Source organism: Lupinus angustifolius, chromosome LG01 (assembly GCF_001865875.1).
Source record: "Lupinus angustifolius cultivar Tanjil chromosome LG01, LupAngTanjil_v1.0, whole genome shotgun sequence".
Lineage (NCBI taxonomy): Eukaryota > Viridiplantae > Streptophyta > Magnoliopsida > Fabales > Fabaceae > Lupinus > Lupinus angustifolius.
Genome location: NC_032009.1, coordinates 35,196,418 through 35,218,002, shown reverse-complemented (window position 1 = coordinate 35,218,002; position 21,585 = coordinate 35,196,418). Strand labels below are relative to the sequence as shown.

The following is a 21,585-nucleotide window of genomic DNA, read 5'->3' as shown; positions in this document are numbered from 1 at the left end:
TCAATGAGGATGAAGTATAGATGACATGGATGAGTATTTCTAATATGAGTTCGCTTTTTTTTGTGTGTGTGGAGATTCCAATTACTAATCTATATCTAGGAGAAGTTGAGGAATTGCTTTATATGTTTGGTTTAGATTTATATGATCTGTGTTCCTTGGCTACACTAGGCTATTTAATCCAAAAGTAAGGGAATAATTTTGAGGGACTTTTTGAATACATATTTGTATGATAATTTTTTATGACTCAAGTTTAGAATTCTTTTACAATAAGTAAAATCACAGTTCAACAGAATGTCTGTCTTAGATTGACTAAACATTGAACTTTCATCTTGTACTAAGTCATGTTCACTCTTAAAATGGGCTAGTTTTTTTATATATCTTTTTCTTGTGAGCTTTAGATTGTAACAATATTCTCATTGAGAGGAGGTGTAGAAGGAATGACCTGGGAAGGAGCCTTTAATTAAGGAAATGACTATCTGTTAAAGAGAGGTTTTAGAATTATGTTTGTGAGTTAAGAGGGAAATGGAATGAGAGAGATCAAATGGTTAGGATAGGAAAGGAGAAGAATGAAAGATGGAAGGAATGTAATCAGTTCCTTAGGAATGTAATCAGTTCCTTATGTTTTAGCAAGTTGTATACATTGGGATGCTTAAGGATATAAAAACTGAATATTTAATTTAATCTCTTAGCAAACATCAACAAATCACATTTTCAAATTGTATATATTATGGGTAATTTGAACCACTCCTCTACTCTACTTTGTCACTCGTATTCATACCCGTACGGATTTTACCTCCGAATCCGAATTATTTTTCATCCTACTAAAGGAAATGTTTATAACCATAAGTTACTGGCGTATGCTTTGGACCTGGGCACTTGATGTTTATTGAGCTTAATTCTGCTAACTAGGTGTCACATAGCTGTAACATGGCTTGTTTTTCAAATCTTGGATATCTTTCCAATTTTGGTTTCCAAATATTAAAATTGTTTAAATTCCCAACCAATTAAAGAGATTCATTTGGATTTTATATGATTTACTAAAGTGCTTAATTATTAAAAATTGCGAAGAAATTAGGAATATGAATTAATTGCCATCTAACTTTCCATCTTTCCTTTTTTGTCTGCCATGGATATTTTCATTATTTTCTTTAACTGGAATATGCTCATTAACGTTTTGCTTTCACAAATAATTCTACCACAGTTCAGATCATACTGATAAGAACGATACACTGAAATAATGGTTGGCTTATTAATTAAACAGAAAAAAATGTATACATAAGGTATAAAATTTATATATGTCACTACATAAGTTACCATACATCACTCACCATATATGATTAATTATTGTTGACTCTTAATTTTTTTTAATAAAAATAAATGATATATTAAGTTATAATCATTTATACCAACAATACATAAATATTTACCTGTTTGTGAGAAAATGGTTTTAAAATAAAGAAAAATGCTCTCGTTGAGAGTTGAACTCAAGACCTCCCGCTTACTAAACGGGTGCTCTAACCAACTGAGCTACGAGAGCTGCTTATTTTATTAATGACTTCGACTTTTATAAATCTAAGTAAACACTGCAATTATCTATAATATATTCCTCTGCCAATATTGTAAGTTTCTTGAGCAGTTTTTTAAAGCTGAACGTCCTAGATGGTCATTAGCTTTGAAGCATGAATTCAAATATTCCATCCTTAAAATTTTCCCTTAATTATATTAGCAACGATATGGTATTTTAACTTTTAGATTAAACCACTTGAATAATACTTGACACAATCATATATTATGTATTTATTTGATTTTACCGTTCCAACAAGATAAACAAAGCAAATAACACAAGATAATTGAGTGTATGATTGCACAATGCTCAATGATTATTATCTAAAGATCAATTTACTTTGGTACTTTTTATTAGAGTGATGACTAGAATGAAACAAATAGTATTAATTAATTGCATGTCACAAAATCATGATTCTATATTGTGTGTAGTTTTAAATGACAATGATAATCATTAAGTTGTAGTAAATCCTGTGGAATAATTTTCAAGACAAGAAGTAACCGAGGAAAACGTATTTTACAATTTTTGCCATCATCAAGTAACAAAACACAACTGAAGCAGCAAACCCAAACACAAGTGTTATGTATGAATTACATGGAAAAATGAATATTCATTTAATGGAAGACACAATTATACTAGGCACTAGGCAGGGAGGGACTACATTATCAAGCTGGTATTTTGGAGTTAGGCTGCTTCAGTTTAGAGAAGCTTTTCTCATCTCAAATGTGGAGAATGGGAAATGAAGTAATTGTAATCATGGTGATCAACTCCCAATAGCCTAAGCCAATTTCCGGCAGCTTGCAACAGAGAATTGGCTTTCTGACATTCAGAAACACCATCTGGATCCCAGACGGAAACTTTGAACTTGTGAAAGGCGAGCCCGAAGATTGGTAATGATAGCTTCGATGATATGTCCCTGCCTCTTGCATAATGAATATGAAGAGCATCAGTATTGGGACCTGAATCAAAGATCGATCTGTTAATGTCGACGCCCCTTTAACATTTTGCAAATAAAAACTAAACAAAGACATCAAGACATACTCTGCAGAGCTGTTGACAGAGAATGGTAGGTTAGGAAGCAGGCACTCAAGCTCTGCAGTGTTGGACCAGTAGGTATTCTATATATCGGATACCTTCGTAATGTAAACATGAACAGTTGTTTTAAATTAGGAATTATCATGTGCATCATTCAAACATGATATGTGCTCACCAGTAGGATGAGAAAAACATACCAAGCCAATGAAACCCAACTTGCAGGTGAAAGATCACAGCTCCAGTATGTATTCAACTCTGGAAATTGACGTGCAAGATCAGAAATCTGAGTCAACCAATGAGTATTTGTTAGGATTAAAAAGCAAGGTGATATAAATGTGCTAGTGAACCAAAGGATAACATCTTGCCTTATCTGCTAATGGTGGACGGTTGTAAGGTGATTCGTGCTCAAAGTACTGAAATATAAGTTGACCAGGTGGGTTGCAGCTCTCAGTCAGGTCACTTGATAAACCAATTGGTGGTTTACTTAGTGAGAGTCTTTCCAAATCATGATTGCATGCATCTACAATGTTGAGATGATTTCTACTGCCATGAACGCTCTTTGCTCCTCTTTCATGACAATAGCCATTGCTGCTGTCACTGCTTGTCTCAAAAGCTGATTCAGAGTCACTTTCTTGACTAGGTTTCCTGTAATAAGATGGAAATGAGAATGATCCAATGTTATAGATGCATTAAACAAGTGGTTGGCTAAGTATTTAAATTAAACTACAATAGTAACTGATCCCTGAAGAGGAGTAGTCAATAGGTTCCCTTCATTTCGAAATGAGACAAACAAATCCATTAAGGAAAAATGACTAACAAGACAATAGTTCCAGATTGGCAAAAGCTGAACATACTATTACCGTAGTATTTCTTAGAGCTGCGGATTGTGAACAGTGGAGAAAATGTGTTAAACCCAACTCAAAAAACAGCTACGGATGTTTATAAACTAAGAGCAGAGAGATAAGTATACTCACTTTTAGCTGTAGCCTGTAGTCATAAGAAAATAGAATGGACTAATTTATAACACAACTTAAAAGACAAGTTTCAGTGGTACTTTGTTATTTTGCTCATCTCAGGTTTCTAATATCACATTCCTGCCATGAAAATATTTTACTAACTTAATCAACCATCTCCAATTTGTAGACGAGTTGATATCCATGTACAAATCGGCTGAAGTAACAAACCATACTAGGTAGCCAATACAGGACACTAAGGCACTGGAGTTCTTAAGCTTTTCCTCATATTCACACTAGTGTGCTATCATTCAACATGCAATTATAGTTAGTAAGTTAATCTTCTCTAGAGCATGCCATAAGGCACCTCCATGGCACAATAATGGCAAGCCCAATAAAATTGCTGTTATCAGTTTCTATATTTAGTATAACCAACCCGATACATGCCATTATCAGCAGGCCAGGTAGTCAGAAAATATTAAAATTAAAATAAGATTAACCAGGTAGTGCTGTTACGGGAGAACGGTCATTAAACTCATATTTGAAGAGGGAAAAGGGAAGCTTGTTTAAGGCCCATTCTTTTTTGCAGGTTAAGGATGAAATTTATTAGTATGTGTAGTGTTTAGAAAGGTTAGAGACTGACAGCATCGGAAGCAACATTCATCCGTTAATCAACACGACTTTAGAGTGCTATGACCTTTTCACATTCAATTCTAGTAAGTTCAAATCAGTTGAGGCTCTATTCCAAGACACTAAAGATAATGTAGAAGTGAGTATCAATACCATATGTGATTCTTCTTTCAATGGTTTCCCTAACATCAGAGAACTACAAATAAAACCCTCCCGTTCTCAGCTGGTAAATAGAACCACACTTACACAGCATGAAGAATTAGCACCATAAGTAAAGGTAAACTACACGGCCACCAATTGACCAAGTAAAATAAGCAATCAAAATTCAAAAGAGAATAGAAAATTTGAAAGTGCATTATAATGTTAAAATGAAAGGAATTGATCATCATTTGAAAATCCATTTAGAAATAACATGGTCCATGGTGGCATACTCACCTTAATCGTGCCAAAGGTTTTGACGGATCGATATACAACTGAATGGCAGATAATGAGACATTGTAATACTGTGTGACGGATTCATTCCCATACACCAGAGGAACACCTGCCCCATATGCACTCCATTCCTTAAAAGATTCCCACAAGTCCCCAAGTTCAAAATATGGATGTAACTCTGCCTCCCTTGTTTTCCATCTCTTTGAATTTCTCTGTTCATTCACAAACAATGTTCATCCAAATAAGCTAAATGTCCTTGAAATAAACCAAAAAACTGACTCGCTACATTAAACAATAGCATGCACATTATAAAATAGTAGCATATGGTAAACAAATATATTAGGATGGAACAGGACAGAACATTCTCTACTGTTCTCTTTGGTAATTTGGCTCCACTCCTTTTAATGAAATTGGTTGCAGAATACAGCAATAAATACTGTTATATTCGGCACAAGCCAATGATAGAGTGAAACTCAATGTTCTACTTTTCAGTCTTTTGTCATGTTATGGTTGGTTTACAGAAACAGCAAAACAGGACATAATTCATAACTTGTGTTGCCTTATGACATGTCTACGAAATGCTAAATATGTCTGTTATTTGCAATAGCTCAATCTTTAGGGTTTTTCTTAAAACATGTCATAAATTATGAAACCACTCATCTATAAATCAAATACGGATTGACTAAATATCCTATTTTTATCAATAGCTAGGTTTATCCTTGCAACTTCACTGAAAATCAAGAAACTTCACAATTCACATCCTCAAAAGCAAGAAAATCAAAATCAATATTAGAAAGCATAACATAATAATTCTAAGACAAGAGAATATAATTGAAGAAGTAGATTGAATATTTTGTACCTTGGGTAGATATTGCGCGCGAACAAGGGGAGTGATGCATTCTAAGAATCGATCCAAATTGGATACATCAGATGTAGCGCGTGAAGAGATCGAGCAATCGGAAGAGGAACAAGGTCTATTCTCTGAAGAGGTTCTCGATAGCGAAGACCTTTGTTGTTGTTGTTGTTGTTGCTGTTCTTGTTTTTCCTTGTGTTTCCGCAACGGTGGAGGACTGTAGAAGCGGTTTTCTCCGATATGCCGATTCCGGCTGCGGTTTTCGCCGGAGATAGAAGCGCCACCGGTGGCCGACATTGATGAGAGAGACGTTGATAATTAGGAGAGTGAAACGACGACGTTGGGTTAGGTCAAAAAGTGGAAGTGGAAGAGTGTGAGCGTTAAATGAGTGAATGAGTTTAGTTAGTTTATTTTAGCGTCCAATCAATTACGGGATACACGTTATTTTTTTCCCTTCAAGATGTGCATTAACTTTCATTTGTTGATTTTTCCTTTCAATTTCATTTTTTAAACAAATCACTTGAGTTCTGTCAATTATTTAGACTTTCTTGGTTATTGTCATTGAGTCTATTTTGTTTAATTAAGAAATATATATAACTATTATTATATTATTTATTATTGATTCTTAGTTATCATTAACTTTAATACTAAATTTGTGAAAAATAATTGCTAGAGCGACACTTGTTGAGGGGAATACTCATGAACCCAGAAAGGAATAGTTCCTTATTGACATGACAACCTTAAATAAACTCTCATGTATTTTACAATGAGTTGATTTTTGTTTTCCTTCCATGCCCTATCTTTTACCTCCTTATAAGGCTTTCTAAAGACCCTTTTTTTACTTACCATAATTGTCTTTTCACTTTCCTCGAGTCAATACTTCACTCTAGTCTCTTTATGGGTTAAATACCTGCCTTATTTTTGTTAGCAAATGAGTCTTCGGAGTCATTTATGGTTGCGATCTAGGATGAGTAGGATGTGATGTTATCTATTTGTTTGGTTTGACACAATTATGATTGACTCTGAATAGGGTCGGGTCTATCTTTGGGTTCAAAGATTAGAATCAATCAATATTTAAAGTCGGGTGTAGAGTCAAAAATATATCGACCAAAAGTTAGGGTTGGCTAAGCAAGAAGCCTTACTGATCGAGGCCGTACCCGATACAAATAATATAACAATTAAAACTGCAGTACTAGGAAGTGACTCACAGGTCGTTTCCCAAAGATTATCTTTCAAGCAAAGTTTCAAACACCTTATACTCACACATACAAGAGGTTTTTTGTTGTTGGATAGTATGAACATAAATCAAATTCAGAAATAGTAGTTAAACAATGTAATAAAACGGTTAAATCTCTTTGGTTCGTTTGTTCACAACTCAATCATCGGTTTCAAAAGATTATTTTCAGATTCCAACCATTAGCTTTCGAATTTGTTGAGAATCAATTAACTAAGTGATAATCAATTCAAAGTTCCAGAACCTAAACCTCAAACTAGGCGAAATCAGTATAAGCATGAAATGATTAACAAATTCACACAAACTAAACATTCATGCACTAGAGAGAGTAAATTAACTAAGTAAAGATAAACTCAATCAACCAGTTTCTAAGCAATGACATTAAGCAAACCAGATTCAGAAAAGATAGAAGAAATCAACAATAAAGAAACCGAAAATGCATTAATAGCTAAACCTCAAGAGTTGTGATACATTACCAAAGGAACTTAGTCCAAAAATTTAACATTCCATGGCAATGGAAGAGCAAACTGAAAATGAGAAAATGAAAATCAAACCCTAGCAGAGCACAAAGAGGGAAAACGGAAAATGTGTTTCAAAATGAGGCAAAAAGTGAAGTGTGTGTGTTTGGAGTGGGAATCCAAATTTAACCACTCCAACACACATAAACCGAATTAGGCCTAAACAATGGGCCCAAAGCCAAATTACAATAAAAGAAGTAAATTCGACCTCATGTGTACAATAAAAGAAGTAAACCGAATTGGGCCTAAACCGAATTGGATCACATCATATCCTCCTTCTTTGAGTGAATTCGACCTCGAATTCAGGTCATTATCACCTCCAGGATCAAAGATAAACCTTTTCATTTGTGCACGAAAATGTCTTCACACATTCATTTTTGTGCACCTCCTTGATTAATAAACTAACACAATGGAAAAAATCATCTTCATCTCCTGGATGAAAACCAATCTCGTCAATTGTTCAGGACACCTCCTAATACATTCATCATGGGTTATACTGTAACGCCAAGAAAATTACTCTAAAAAAAATCTTGCTCAAAAATGGGTAAAACATTTTGAGTAATTTTCGGGGCGTTACAACATGGTATCAAAGCATATCTTTTCTATCTGGCCTTGGTCATGGCCTCACATGCTTTCTTGTGTGACTTTGTGTGTTTAAGTGTTTGCTTGTATTGTTCAATTGGAAATACAACCTATGAATCAATTCGAGAAAAAGTATCTCATACACGTCTAATGTTCACAGATTTAAGATGGTTGGACGTGGAACTGCTAACTTGGACTTCATGGTTGCAATGACTGCATTGATTCAGAATGTGAATGCTAACTTGCACCAACTGAATCAACAACAACAATGACCAACTCAAGGATCGGCTCAGTATAGGGGCTGAGACGAATTCTACCATCGTCAACCCCCAAAGTTTGAAGGAGATTTTGCATTTGATGCTGCAAGTGACTAGATCTAGGAGTTGGAGAGGATCTTTCGGGCACTCATGTGCACTGAGGAGCAGAAGGTTACCTATGTGACCTATATGCTTACTAAGGAGGCTGAAAACTGGTGGGATTTTACTAGCCACCAGATGGTGCATGAACAACAAGTTGTCAACTTGACAACTTTCAAAGATAGATTTATGCAGAAGTACTTTCCTGCAGATATGAGGACCAAGAAGGAAATGGAATTCCTACGTCTACAGTAGGGAAGCATGACAGTTGGGAATATGCTGTCAAGTTTGAATATTTGGCTATATATGCCCCACACTACAATCAAGTGGGGAATGAAAGGTCCAAATGTGCCAAGTTTGAGGATGGACTCAGACAAGACCTGAAGGTGATGTTCATACATCAGCAGATACCAGATTTGTAACTCTGGTTAACAGATGTTGACTTTACGAAGAAAGCGTGAAGGCAAGAAATGTGATACTGAAAAGTGTCGTACCACCCATAAATTCCTATGGACCCCAAAGGAATTCTGGGCAAGGACTTGGAAGGGGAAAACCTTTCAACCGCAACCAGAAACCCTATGCTTCATCATCGGGGAATCAACAGATGAGTTTCAAGCCTTACAATAATAGAGGTTTCCGACAAGGAAACAACAACAACAACAAAATGAGTTCACCAGTTGGGAACTCTAACCTCAACACACCACCTTGGTGTTCGAAGTGCAAGGGGAAGCACTTTAGTGTTAACTGCCCGGTGTGTTATCATTGCAATCAACCTGACACATCAAGCCGATGTGCCCTAAGGTGAAAAAGGAATAAGTGAATATTATTCAAGCGGCAAGACCTAAGGCCAAAGGAAGGGTGTTCACCATGAGCAGAACTGAGATCGAGGGCAACGATGACCTCATGCAAGGTACATGTTGTATTAATGAGATTTCTTTATCTGTGTTGTTTGATTCGTGTGCGACCCATACTTTCATATCTAATGATGTTGTCAACCGATTAACATTACCTATTGCGTCTTTACCCTATGACCTAATTGTATCCACACCCACTAATCAACCTGTCATAGTGCCAACTATGTGTTCTCAATGTTCCATAACTTTAGATGAAAGAACATTTGTAGTAGACCTAATATGTCTACCCTTATCCCAACTAGATATCATCTTAGGGATGGATTGGTTGTCTAACAACCATGTTCTTCTGAACTGCTTTAGCAAAACAGTAATCTTTAGTGACCCCAAAGACCTCATTGATATTGTTATGAAACCAAAAGCACCAATGCCAATCAAATGAAGGAACTCTTGAAAGATGGAGCTCAAGTATTTATACTGCTGGCATCATTGGAAAAGAAGAGATTCAGAATCTACCTGTGGTTAGGGATTTCTCCGAAGTTTTTCCAGATGATATTCATGGCTTACGCTCGGTAAGGGAGATAGAGTTTGTTATCGATCTGGTTCCTGGAACTGGACCGATCTCTATAGCTCCCTACAGGATGGCACCGTTAGAGTTAACAAAGTTGAAAAAGCAATTGTAAGACTGAAAAAGCAGGATGGTATGGTACGATATTTACATCATTACTTCTACGTGTTGCAGCGGAACAACAAACTGGCAGAGCCGATCATAGTGTGACACATGGCTCTTGGCAGTGCATGCACGAACTACAGTGTAATCAAGCAATAATGACTATTTTGATGGCACATTAACTGCACCTCACAATTAGAGCCAACACAATAATGAACATAATCTCAGCGAAAATTGTATGTTTTTTTGTGTCTCACTTAATAACTTTAAGCCCCTATTTATAGCAAAAAAATAAAATTAACTCTCCCAAAAAATTCCCAAACTGATTTTATCTTTAAAAAAATTTGTTGCATTTTTTAGGTGATAATAATCCCAACTACTTTTTTGATTTTTTTATATTTAATTTAACAAGAAAATAATGGATAAATGTAGGTTTCTATAACATTGTTTACTTTATTTATTTATTATTTTTATTCTTTTATTTATAAAATAAAATTAAACATATAATACTAATAAAATTAAATTTTGACCATTATTTATTTATTTTATATTACAATTTCGAAAATAATTTTTTTAATAATTGATGTCACGTTATTTCGAAAATTAAGTTTTATTTATTTATTTAGAAAATAGCATGTGCTTCTAGAAACTTATTTTAACTTTATTATTACTAATTTTTCTAAATCTTAAATAAAACCAAGGGTAAATTTCTAGAACCTCCCCTTTTATTTTTTATTTTATTTTCGAAAATAAATGCATATGTATATTTTGTTTGGAAAATTATTTTGATGCTAGAAAAAATGGTTTTGAAATTTTACTTGTCAGACAAAATTGAGTGTTCATAAATCATAATGATAAATAAGATAAATCCATATTATGAATGTTGTATTTTAATAATATGTATCCTAAATTTAAAAAATGTTGCCAATGACTATATTGTGTTTCTTATTAATTATTGGGTAAGATATATTCTTCTCCCTTGTTTTTATTTTCTCAATTTTTAATTAAATTATTACAACATAGCAAGATTAGATACTATTTTTTTTTTGCTAGTGTGAGATTTTATTTATTTTAATATTCATAATTTACCATTAAGTACTAATTCAATCTAAAAGATAGAAAAAATAATTTGTGTGGCAACAAATTATAATGAGTGGTGCCTATAATTTCATTCCTATTATTTATTAGAAGAAAAAAGAAGAGCACGTATTATTTATTACAATGGAAGTAAACATAAGCATAAGACGAATAATATGAAAGAAAACTCAATATAAGCAAGCAAGCTCTTCTTTAGGGATAATGTTTTGTTTAGTTGTAGTCATTATTGGCAGCAAGGTAAGTATCAATAGCCTTGAAAAAAGCATCATGCTTTGTCTTACATTCAGCCTTAGCATGTTCTTCAACATTGGGATGAACATCTCCTTTGGTTTGAAACTTGGCAGTGACCTTCGCAATTGATCCTCCATCAGATCCCGCAAACAATTTAGTCTCAACTGATATCTTCTCCACATTCTCTGGCAACTCAATTCCCTCAACAATGCTATGGTTATATTCCCAATTTGCCTCATCAATTGCTTCTACTTTATGCAACATATACTTAGTCTCCCCACCTGTACAATATGTTAAAGGTCACATCCATAAAGATCATCACCTTAATTGGTTTGGTGGTTTATTGATTTCATTAATATAATAAATATATAGTTGAACATAACTTAAATCTTGTTTGATAAATTGTTGTTTGTTGTACTATTTTCATATAAAAAAAATATAACATATATAGAATAATATACTAACCGACAACTGATGTGAGCTTCTTAATGGTTCCAGGGCCACCATTACCCTCAATGATTTCAACACTCTGGATGGCTTCAATAGCCTTTGGGATGATGTTATCAAAGTCTGTTATAAAAGCTTTGTAAAGCTTAGCAGGAGCCACACTAGAAGTGGATTCAGTCTCAATAGTGAGAATGCCCATGCTTTGAATTAATTATGAAAATGAGGATGTGGAATGCAAGGATATATGAGAAGATGTATGAATGGTTGTTATGTGGTTTATGAGCAAATGAGTGCTTTGTATTTAAACTCATCCATTTATGCTTGAGTTCAACTCCTCTTAAGGAGGTTAGGTAAGGATCTGTTATTCCAAATTGTTCCCAAACTATGTCGGAACCATTAAAAATATTCATTAATTTTTTGTTGTTTTTGTTTCAAGATCATTTGATCAGGAACATGATTTGGGACACGGTTTAAAATAACATATCCTTCTCCAAGTACTATAATATGATAATGAATATTTTCTAATTTATTATTATTAAAAATAATAGGAAATCATGATGGTCAAATAGTATTTTTTGCCACGTGTTGGTGGGATCCTTTCCTTTTTCATTTCTTTATATTAGGACAATATCTACCTACTTAATAAAATAAGAGTGATGGTACTTTACAAAAGTGGAAAAGGAGGTAGAACTTATATAAACTTCTTATCTATTACAAGAAAATATTATCAACTATTTCTTATTTCAAATTACCCCGTAAAATTTATTTGTTAGTGAAAATAGACTCTATATAAGTGTAATGTTAAATTACTAATAGACTAACAATGAAATTACTGTCATTCATCTTACAACAATAGTAATAGGCTCAACAATATAACAATGCATGTTAGTCAACATTGATGGTCAAAAGAAAATCATCGTCATAGTACAAGTTGATTAAGGGGAATATAAGTAAATTTAAGAGTTATAAGGTACCAATAAATTAATATTGGTATATAAAAAAAATATTATAATAATTTCTTTGTTGGTCTATTAGTAATTTATTCATCTTGCTTTCTTATACTGAGTTTTCTTTCATGTTATCCAGCTTTTGCTGATGTTTGCTTCATGTCTAAGGAACAATAAGTGCTCTTCTTTTTCTTTCCATGTAGAATTGTGAAACTCAATAAGTTTATATCTCACTTCATTAATAAATTAAAAATTTATGCAAAAAAAGTTAATAAATGATGTGAGCCAAATGGGGGTCATGGTTCTTGGGTAGATATGATAAAATTTTAAGTTACATTCAATAAAGTACGGTCTTTTGTCCCACAAGTAATTTAGGGTATTTTTTTATTACTTTGTTTTAGACAATAAACCATTGTAATTCTTAAAGAACTATTGTCTCTTTTAAAGTAGGTGTATGGGGAAAAAATTTCATTCTTGGATTAAGCATGTATATTGATTTATTTCCTCTTTTGGTGGATTGACATAGTAAGTTAAGAGGAAATGATTTATTTCACTTATTGGATGATCGACATGTGAATAAAAATGGGGTTTACTTCCTTTGTGAAAGGAGGCCTGTGGATCAAAGAGGATGAGAAATGATTTGTTGTCTTTCTTGGAAGGAGGCGTGATAGCATTCAAAAATAACACTTAAAAATCGTATGAGAATTTTCTTATTGGTATAGGCGTGTTCAATTGTTGTCTTATTGGAGGGAAGCATTTGAATTCGAACTGTAACACTTATGGCATGCACAGTCAACATTATGGTGTGCATGGAAAGTTATCTTATATGTCAAAAGAGTTATGACTGTGTTAAACAATTTCCTTATATGACTACCATGGAGTTAAGAGTGTGATATTGTTTCCTTTTTGAGGAAATACATTGAACTTGGACATCATTGACTGTGTGACTCATCATCAAACCATTCAAGTTCAAATTCAAGGGAGTTATGATTGTAGTTAAGAATGTTTTATTTGTTTACTTCTATAAGTAGTTTCTGAATTCAAAACGGTAACACTTTGTAAGGGAATTTCGTGTGGGGTTGGGGGCTGATTACAATCAGCCATTAGTTGGTTATTATTGTCTTAATTAGGTAATTAAAGTGTGTTTATTTTGTACAATTTTCGTAGAGCCATGTAGGTAGCTATAAAACTATATGTAATAAGTCTTTTCCCATGAAATAATAAGTTGAAATTTGTTTGGATTTTTATTGGTACTACCAATGGTATCCCCTCACCTTTTTGGGTAAGGAACTAATCCCTTTCAGGGTTCGTGGTTGTCCCTCCCAACAAGTGTTGTTCCCAGGAATTGGACCATCGACCTTGGGGATCCAGTGGGGCCTTACACTACTAGACTAACGCCTTGTTGGTGAATTTGTTTGGATTAATTCCTCTTTAGTTGAGATTTGCTCCTAACTTATAACTTATCAAGACTAGTTCTTATGGTGTTCACATGCTTATCATCATAGGTGTGACGCCTTAACCTTGTTCTTATAAAGGATTCTTCCTTGTGGCGAACCTCTCAGGCTTATCAAGCTACTTTGCTTATGGCGCATCCATCTTCATCATTTTCCACTTTCTATTATCCAACACAAGCACATAAAAATTCATAAAAATAAACATCAATTTGGTTCAAACATTAATTTCATACACATTTCACCTATAGTCATACACAAATGTGGACATTCATAAAAAAATATTATTCCGTGAGTCAAATTAACTCTCGGGCAAGAATGATCGGCCAAAATGCAAACCACCCCTAGAGATTCATATCAATTAATTAATGCAAAAATTACAATTTTGAAAATATTTTTTTAATAAAAAATGATGTCACATTACTTCATTATTAGTTTTATTTATTTATTTAGAAAATAGCATGAGCTTCTAGAAATTTATTTTTATTTTATTATTACTAATTTTTCAAATGTTAAATAAAACCAAGAGTGAGTTTCTAGAACCTCCCCTTTTATTTTTTATTTTTTATTTTTTTAATTTATTTCCGAAAATAAATGTATATATATTTTTTTGGAAATTTATTTTGATGCTAAAATATGGTTTTGAAATTATATGGGCCATACAAAATTGAGTTTTCACAATGATATTAAGATAAATCTAGATTATGAATGTTGTATTATAGTAATATGTGTCCTCAATTTATTATTCAATACAATGGAAGTAAACATAAGCACAAGATGGATAACATGAATGAAAACCCAATATAAGCAAGCAGTTCTTCTTTAGGGTAGTGTTTTGTTTAATTGTAATCAGGATTGGCAAAAAGGTAATTCTCAATAGCCGTGAAAAAAGTATCAAGCCTTGCCTTACCTTTAGTCTTAGCATGTTCTTCATCATTGGGTTGAACATCTCATTTAGTTTCAAACTTGCCATTGAACTTCACACTTGATCCACCAATTGGTCTTCAACAAATTTGGTCTCAACTGATAACTCAAATCCCCCAATAATATTATAGTTAAAAATAGATAACAAATATAGAATAATATACTAAACGACAACTATAGTGACGTTCTTGATGGTTCAAAGGCCACCATTATCCTCAACAATTTCAACACTTTGGGATGCTGATGCCAAAATCAGTAACAAAAGCTTTGTAAAGCTTAGCATGAACTACAGTGGATTCAGTCTCAATAGTGTAAACATCCATGCTTGGAATTAATTATCAAAAGGAGGATGTGAGATGTAAGGATATATGAGAAAATGTTTGAATGGTTGTTGTGTGGTTTATGAGCAAATGAGTGTTTTGTATTTATACTCATCCATCTATACTTGAGTTCAACTCCTCTCTTGGAGGTCACTAGTGAGGCAAGGATGTGTTTTCCCAAACTCTATTCCGAATAGTGAAAACATGTCACCTCAATTAAAAAAGTTAATTATTAATTTTATTTATTTATTTTTGCTTCAAGATCATTGACACGAAACATGATTCAGGATACAGTTTGGGACATCAGATCCTTGTCTTATTAGTAGAATGTGAGAATAAATTTTTTCTGATTTTTTATTAAAATTAATATGAAATCATGATCGTCAAATGATGTTTTTGCCACGTGTCACAATCATATCTGGTACTAGAAAGGATCCTCATCGTCTCTCCTTATATGCCCATTATAGATGAACAAAGATCTTCTGTCCCAAATGATCATATTTATATTCTCTATCTAATAGGATTACACCAAACAATATAATAAACTTTAAATTGTAAAAAAAAACACAAATCCTTTTAAACAATAACTCAAAAGAAAGCTTGACACAATAAGACACATCAAACATCCAAGATCAGTGCATCAATATCACTTGGGGTCAATTATTTCCTCCAACCTATAAGTATTCACTTTAAGGATATAACCATCAATGTTATCACAAACTTCATAAATAAGAACATTGACAAAATTACTAACATTATCATCAATATCTAAGTTACTAAGTTCATCATCAATAAAATCAAAGTTCACATTTAATTTGGAAGATCATGATGAAAGATGACTAAGTTTACTAAATATGAAACTATGATCACTACAACTCAGGGTTTGTTTGAGATTTGGTTTTTGGAGGGGTAAAAGAAAGGAAAGGCTTGTGAGCCATGAAATACACTTATGAGCCATGAAATACATTTGTGAAATGACTCTCAAACTTTCCATTTTCATTTCATCCTCTCCAAAACCCAACTCTCAAACTAACCCTAAATATAATAAATTGTGAGTCTATGTATCTTTAGATTTGGTTACTCATTATCCAGACTCGACTGGTTCATTAGCATATTGTAAAATCCCCATACAATCGAGTCCAAAAACACAAACCAAATCTAATCCATTGCGGGATAATGTAAGTACCCATTGTCAATCACATTCTATACACTATTTTTATTCGGGCATGTGGGACTTAAAGTGGTGCATAGGAATAGTTTGAATGGTTGCAAATAATGGATTTCCTTACTTTATAATATTAGTTTTCTTATGAAATTGCACCTAATTTCATCCTCAATTTCTACCTTCACCTTCACCGATGTCCCTAAATGCGCCACCCACAGCCTCATCGGGCCGCAATGTTATCATTACATCATGTTACTATTGAAAATAGTATGAGCTTCTAAAAACTTATTATTATTATTTTATTATTACTAAAAAAATTTAAACCTTAAATAAACCTAGGATGAGTTTCTAGAACCTCCCCTATTATTTTAATTTTATTTCTGAAAATAAATGCATGTATATTTTTTTTGGAAAATTATTTTGATGCTAGAAAAAAATGGTTTTGAAAATTTATAGGCCAGATAAAATTGGGTGTGCATAATAACAAATGAGATAAATCCAGATTATGAATGTTCTATTATAATAATATGTGTCCTCAATTTAAAAATTGTTGCCAACTATTATTTTGTGTTTCCTTATTGAAAATGGGATAAGATACCCTCTTTGTAAATTTGGTTATCTTCTCTTTTGTTTTTATTTTATCAATTTTTAATTAAATTATTACAACATGCCAAAAGTAGATACTGTTTTTTCTTCTTATTTTAGCTAATGTGGGATTTTTTTATTTTCGTATTCACAATTTAGAATTAAGTACCAATTCAATCTACAAGATGGAAAAAGTAACTTGTGTGGCAACAAATTATAATGAGTGCTCCCTGTAATTGTTTTTGTATTAATTATTAATAAAGTGAGATATAAACACATGGCATTTCACACTTTTGTAGAAAAAGGAAAGAAAAAATAAGAGCACTTATTATTCATTACAATGAAAGTAAACTTAAGCGCAAGATGGATAAAATGAAAGAAAACTCAATATAAGCAAGCGAGCTCTTCTTTAGGATTGTGTTTGGATTAGTTGTAATCAGGATTGGCAGAAAGGTAAGTCTCAATAGCCCTGAAAAAAGCATCACGCCTTGTCTTACTTTCAGCCTTAGCATGTTCTTTAACATTGGGCAGAACATCTCCTTTGGTTTCAAACTTGGCGGTGAACTTCGCAATTGATCCTCCATCGGGACCTTCAACCAATTTGGTCTCAACTGATACCTTGTCCACATTTTCTGGCAACTCAAATCCCCCAATAATTTGGTAGTTATATCCCCAGTTTGCCTCATCAAATGCTTCTACTTTGTACAACACGTGCTTAGTTTCCCCACCTGCCCAATATATTAAAGGTCACATAATCCATAAAGATCGTCACCTTAATTGGTTTGGAGGATTATTGATTTCATTAATATAATAAATATATATTTCAACATAACCTAAATATTGTTTCACATATATTTGTTTGTTGTACTACTATTTTTCATATAAAAAATATAACATATATAGAATAATATACTAACCGAAAACTGCAGTGACCTTCTTGATAGTTCCAGGGCCACCATTACCCTCAATAACTTCAACACTTTGGATGGCTTTAAAAGCCTTTGGGACGAAGTTGTCAAAATCTATTACAAAAGCTTTGTAAAGCTTAGCAGGAGGCACACTAGAAGCGGATTCAGTCTCAATAGTGTGAACACCCATGCTTGGAATTAATTATCAAAATGAGGATGTGAGATGCAAGGATATATGAGAAGATTTTTGAACAGTTGTTGTGTGCTTTGTATTTACACTCATCCATTTATGCTCGAGTTCAACTCCTCTCGCGGAGGTCACTAGTGTGACAAAGATCTTCTGTCCCAGATTATGTCTCGACCAATGAAAATATGTCACGTCAAATAAAAAATTAAATATTCATTATTTTTTTCTATTTGTGCTTCAAGATCATTGGTCCAGAACACAATTTGAGACTACAAATCCTTGTCCCAGTACTAGAATATGAGAAAGAAAACTATCTAAAATTTATTTATTTATATTTATTAATAATAATGTGAACATCAAATGGTGTTTTTTGCCATGTGTCGCAATCCTATCTGGTAGTGGTGAGGATCCTCATCCTCTCTCCTTATATGCTCATTATGGATGAATAAAGATCTTCTGTCCCAAAAAGTTCATGTTTCTATTTCCTATTCAATAGGATTACACCGATCAATATAAAAATATTAATTTATATTTTTATAATTTTATATTTTATATTTATTAAATGACATAATTTGATTGGTCTAAAATAGAATAGAAATTGAGACACCAATAAAAATAAGAGTTGTTCATTCATTATGGATTGAGGTTAACTACATAGGTTGGTGGCTCATTTCCTTTTTCATTTCTTTTATATTAGGACAATATCCACCTACATATTAAATTAAGAGATGGTACTTTACAAAACTGGAAAGAAACATAAAACTTATGAGAATAAAATATCTTCTGATATAAGGAGATAAGTTATTTTCTCTTGCCAATGAAATCATGACATGTGTCATGTTTCGTTATTTTCTATAAAAATATTTTTAAAAATAAACAAAATAGTACACATGTCACATTTTTACTAGATAGATGAGATAAGTTATCTAGTTTTTGCAATTAATCAAAAATAGTTATAACACTATGAGTTATCATTTTCCCTATTCTCAAACATTAAGTTTAATATATGTATATACTGAACAAATATCTTCTTCACTATCCGAGAGATAAATCATTTTTATTTTTTTTATTTTTAATAAAAGTGTGATTTTATTATAAACGAATTGTTAAATGTGTTATAAAAGTAATTCTTATTCTCTCATACATATATATTAGCGAAAATTTAAAGAAACTCTAATCAAATAAACTCTCTCTGCTTTGCCTTTGTACTATGTAGTTTTCTTCAAACTGCAATATTATATTTGTGAGTATTTGCCCCAAATTATGAATATTGAATCAATTAAATATTAATACATAAAATGCATGAACTAAATTTAAGTATAGTGTAAAATTTCCATCTTTGAGAAAACATGTAATTTCTTACAATAAATTTAGCAAATAAATTTTTTATCTCTTGGAAGAAATGGTACTTTACAAAACTGGAAAAGGTAGTAAAACTTATATAAACTTCTTATCTTTTGCAAGAAAATATATCAACTATTTCTTATTTCAAATGACTCCTTAAACTTTATTCGTTGGTAAATTAGACTACAGATAAAGATAATATTAAGTTACTAATAGAGTGGTAAGGAAATTATTGTCACTCATCTAACAACAATATTATTAGGCATATCAATGTAACAATGCATGTTAATGAGTATTGATAGTCAAAATAAATCATGGGCATAGTACAAATTGATTAAGAAGGGGAAGGAATAGATTAATATTGCAACAAAATTAATAAGTTAATGCAAAAGAAATTACAAGCAACATTTGAATATAAGTTGTTATCGTGATTCATGACCTTTTTCTAATTTTTGAAAAAATTAATTAATGGTAACAATATTACTTAAAATATTATATGTATTTATTTTTTAATTTTAATCATTCAAAGAAGATTTAATGATTTATGTGAAATATTCCTATTTCTCACAAATGAGAACAATAAATCCAGTTCATCCGATTAATCAAAAGGTAGTTAAAACACTGATGAATTATCCTTTTCACTATTCTCAACATTAAATTTCATATATGTATATTCAATATATTGAATATGGATTCTCTTCACTATCAAATAGATGACTTATTGTTTCTTCATTTATTTTAATGATTAAAATGTGATTTTATTATAAATAGGAGCAGGGATTCACTTACTTCAAAATGACGTTTTTTAAATTTACTCCTCATCCTAGATATCAATTCTATGAACATCAAATGGTTTAGATCTAGTCATTAATTCAAATCATTAGATTTTTCTAAAATTGTAGTTAGGATTGAGAGTAATTTTAAAAACTTACGTTTGGAGTAACCGGATCCCTCCTGGAAGTATTTTACAAGAGTCATTCTTATTCTTGTATATATATCAGCAAAAATATAAAGAAACTCTAATTATATCAAGTTATCAACTCTCTCTGCATTGCCTTTGTACTATGAAGTTTTCTTCATAACACAAAATTATATTTGTGAGTATTTGCCCCAAATTATGAATATTGAATCAATGTGGCAAAAATTCACAAATAACTCTCTCCTAAATTCACAAAAATAATTTTATCTTTAAAAAAAATTTGTTGCACTTTTTATGGATCATAATCCTAACTACTTATCTGACTTTTTTTGTTATTTAATTTTAGAAGAAAATAATGGATAAATGTAGGATTCCAGAACCTTGCTTACTTTTTTATTTATTATTTTTATTATTTTATATATATAACAAAATCAAACATATAATATTAATATAATTAAATTTTGACCAACATATATTTATTTTATATCACAATTTCGAAAATAATAATAAAAAATGATGTCACATTAATCCATTATTAGTTTTATTTATTTATTTAGAAAATAACATGGACTTCTAGAAACTTATTTTTATTTCATTATTACTAAAATAAATAAGTCTTAAATAAAACTAGTGGTGAGCTTCTAGAACTTCCCATTTTATTTCTTATTTTATTTCCGATTCCGAAAATAAATGCATATATATATTTTTGGAAAATATTTTGATGCTAGAAAAAAATGGTTTCGAAAATTTATGGACCAGATAAAATTGGATATTCACAATGATAAATAATATAAATCTAGATTATGAATATTGTATTATAATAATATGTGTCCTCGAGTTAAACAATGTTGCCAACCACTATTTTGTGTTTCCTTATTAATACCGGGATAAGATACCCTCTTTGTAAATTTGGTTATCTACTCCTTTGTTTTTATTTTCTCATTTTTTTAATTAAATTATTACAACATAGCAAAAGTAGATACTCTTTTTTTTAGCTAATGTGAGATTTTTTTATTTTAGTGTTCACAATTTAGAATTAAGTACTAATTCAATCTATAAGATGGAAAAAGTAATTTGTATGGCAACAAATTAAATGAGTGGTGCCTGTAATTTCTTTTGTAAAGCTTAGTAGAAGCTAGACTAGAAGTGGATTCAGTCTAAATAGTGTGAATACACACACTTGGAATTAATTATCAAAAGGAGAATGTGGAATGCAAGGATATATGAGAAGATGTTTGAATGATTGATGTGTAAGGAATACTAGGCGGGTCTTAACAGATACAAAACTCACCTTCACGATAGGTTAATTTTGGGTAAGGGGGACACTCCAATCAAGTTCTTTGGCCTTAAAGCCAAACTTATAGTTTTATAGAACAAAATT

General features: G+C 31.9%; 3 protein-coding genes, 1 long non-coding RNA gene and 1 other non-coding gene across 6 annotated transcripts; 1 reads left to right on the top strand and 4 right to left on the bottom strand.

Moving 5' to 3' along the window:
* Positions 1,464 to 1,537, bottom strand: TRNAT-AGU. Its single transcript has one exon. It is a non-coding gene; the product is annotated as a tRNA-Thr (tRNA).
* On the bottom strand, positions 2,066 to 5,891 carry LOC109363007. Of its 2 annotated transcripts, none has more exons than XM_019609161.1 (6): positions 5,474 to 5,891; positions 4,618 to 4,841; positions 2,965 to 3,244; positions 2,797 to 2,882; positions 2,606 to 2,697; positions 2,066 to 2,523 (listed from the first exon to the last, which is right to left on the bottom strand). In XM_019609161.1, the coding sequence occupies exons 1-6, from the start codon at positions 5,762 to 5,764 to the stop codon at positions 2,279 to 2,281; spliced, it is 1,218 nt and encodes a 405-aa protein (XP_019464706.1). In that variant the 5' UTR covers positions 5,765 to 5,891; the 3' UTR covers positions 2,066 to 2,278. The 2 variants fall into 2 exon arrangements, with proteins under 2 accessions (XP_019464706.1, XP_019464715.1); XM_019609170.1 differs by having other exon boundaries at positions 4,618 to 4,826; positions 5,474 to 5,890.
* LOC109363002 lies at positions 6,907 to 14,991 on the top strand. Its single transcript, XR_002109467.1, has 3 exons — positions 6,907 to 6,918; positions 11,489 to 11,566; positions 14,979 to 14,991. It is a non-coding gene; the product is annotated as an uncharacterized LOC109363002 (long non-coding RNA).
* On the bottom strand, positions 10,839 to 11,719 carry LOC109362998 (class-10 pathogenesis-related protein 1-like). The gene is made up of 2 exons (XM_019609141.1): positions 11,473 to 11,719; positions 10,839 to 11,288 (listed from the first exon to the last, which is right to left on the bottom strand). The coding sequence occupies exons 1-2, from the start codon at positions 11,651 to 11,653 to the stop codon at positions 10,987 to 10,989; spliced, it is 483 nt and encodes a 160-aa protein (XP_019464686.1). The 5' UTR covers positions 11,654 to 11,719; the 3' UTR covers positions 10,839 to 10,986.
* Positions 17,147 to 18,000, bottom strand: LOC109362989 (class-10 pathogenesis-related protein 1-like). Its single transcript, XM_019609129.1, has 2 exons — positions 17,764 to 18,000; positions 17,147 to 17,574 (listed from the first exon to the last, which is right to left on the bottom strand). The coding sequence occupies exons 1-2, from the start codon at positions 17,942 to 17,944 to the stop codon at positions 17,273 to 17,275; spliced, it is 483 nt and encodes a 160-aa protein (XP_019464674.1). The 5' UTR covers positions 17,945 to 18,000; the 3' UTR covers positions 17,147 to 17,272.

What these genes read in the sequence shown, in the direction of transcription:
- LOC109362989 (XM_019609129.1), bottom strand. Translation starts at nt 17,944, where the DNA reads ATGGGTGTTCACACTATTGAGACTGAATCCGCTTCTAGTGTGCCTCCT. An exon ending in GAAGGTCACTGCAGTTTTCG is followed by an intron (nt 17,575 to 17,763) that starts GTTAGTATATTA and finishes TATATTGGGCAG; the next exon opens with GTGGGGAAACTAAGCACGTG.
- LOC109362998 (XM_019609141.1), bottom strand. Translation starts at nt 11,653, where the DNA reads ATGGGCATTCTCACTATTGAGACTGAATCCACTTCTAGTGTGGCTCCT. An exon ending in GAAGCTCACATCAGTTGTCG is followed by an intron (nt 11,289 to 11,472) that starts GTTAGTATATTA and finishes CATATTGTACAG; the next exon opens with GTGGGGAGACTAAGTATATG.
- LOC109363007 (XM_019609161.1), bottom strand. Translation starts at nt 5,764, where the DNA reads ATGTCGGCCACCGGTGGCGCTTCTATCTCCGGCGAAAACCGCAGCCGG. An exon ending in GCGCGCAATATCTACCCAAG is followed by an intron (nt 4,842 to 5,473) that starts GTACAAAATATT and finishes GGATGAACATTG; the next exon opens with TTTGTGAATGAACAGAGAAA. An exon ending in AGTTGGGTTTCATTGGCTTG is followed by an intron (nt 2,698 to 2,796) that starts GTATGTTTTTCT and finishes TACATTACGAAG; the next exon opens with GTATCCGATATATAGAATAC.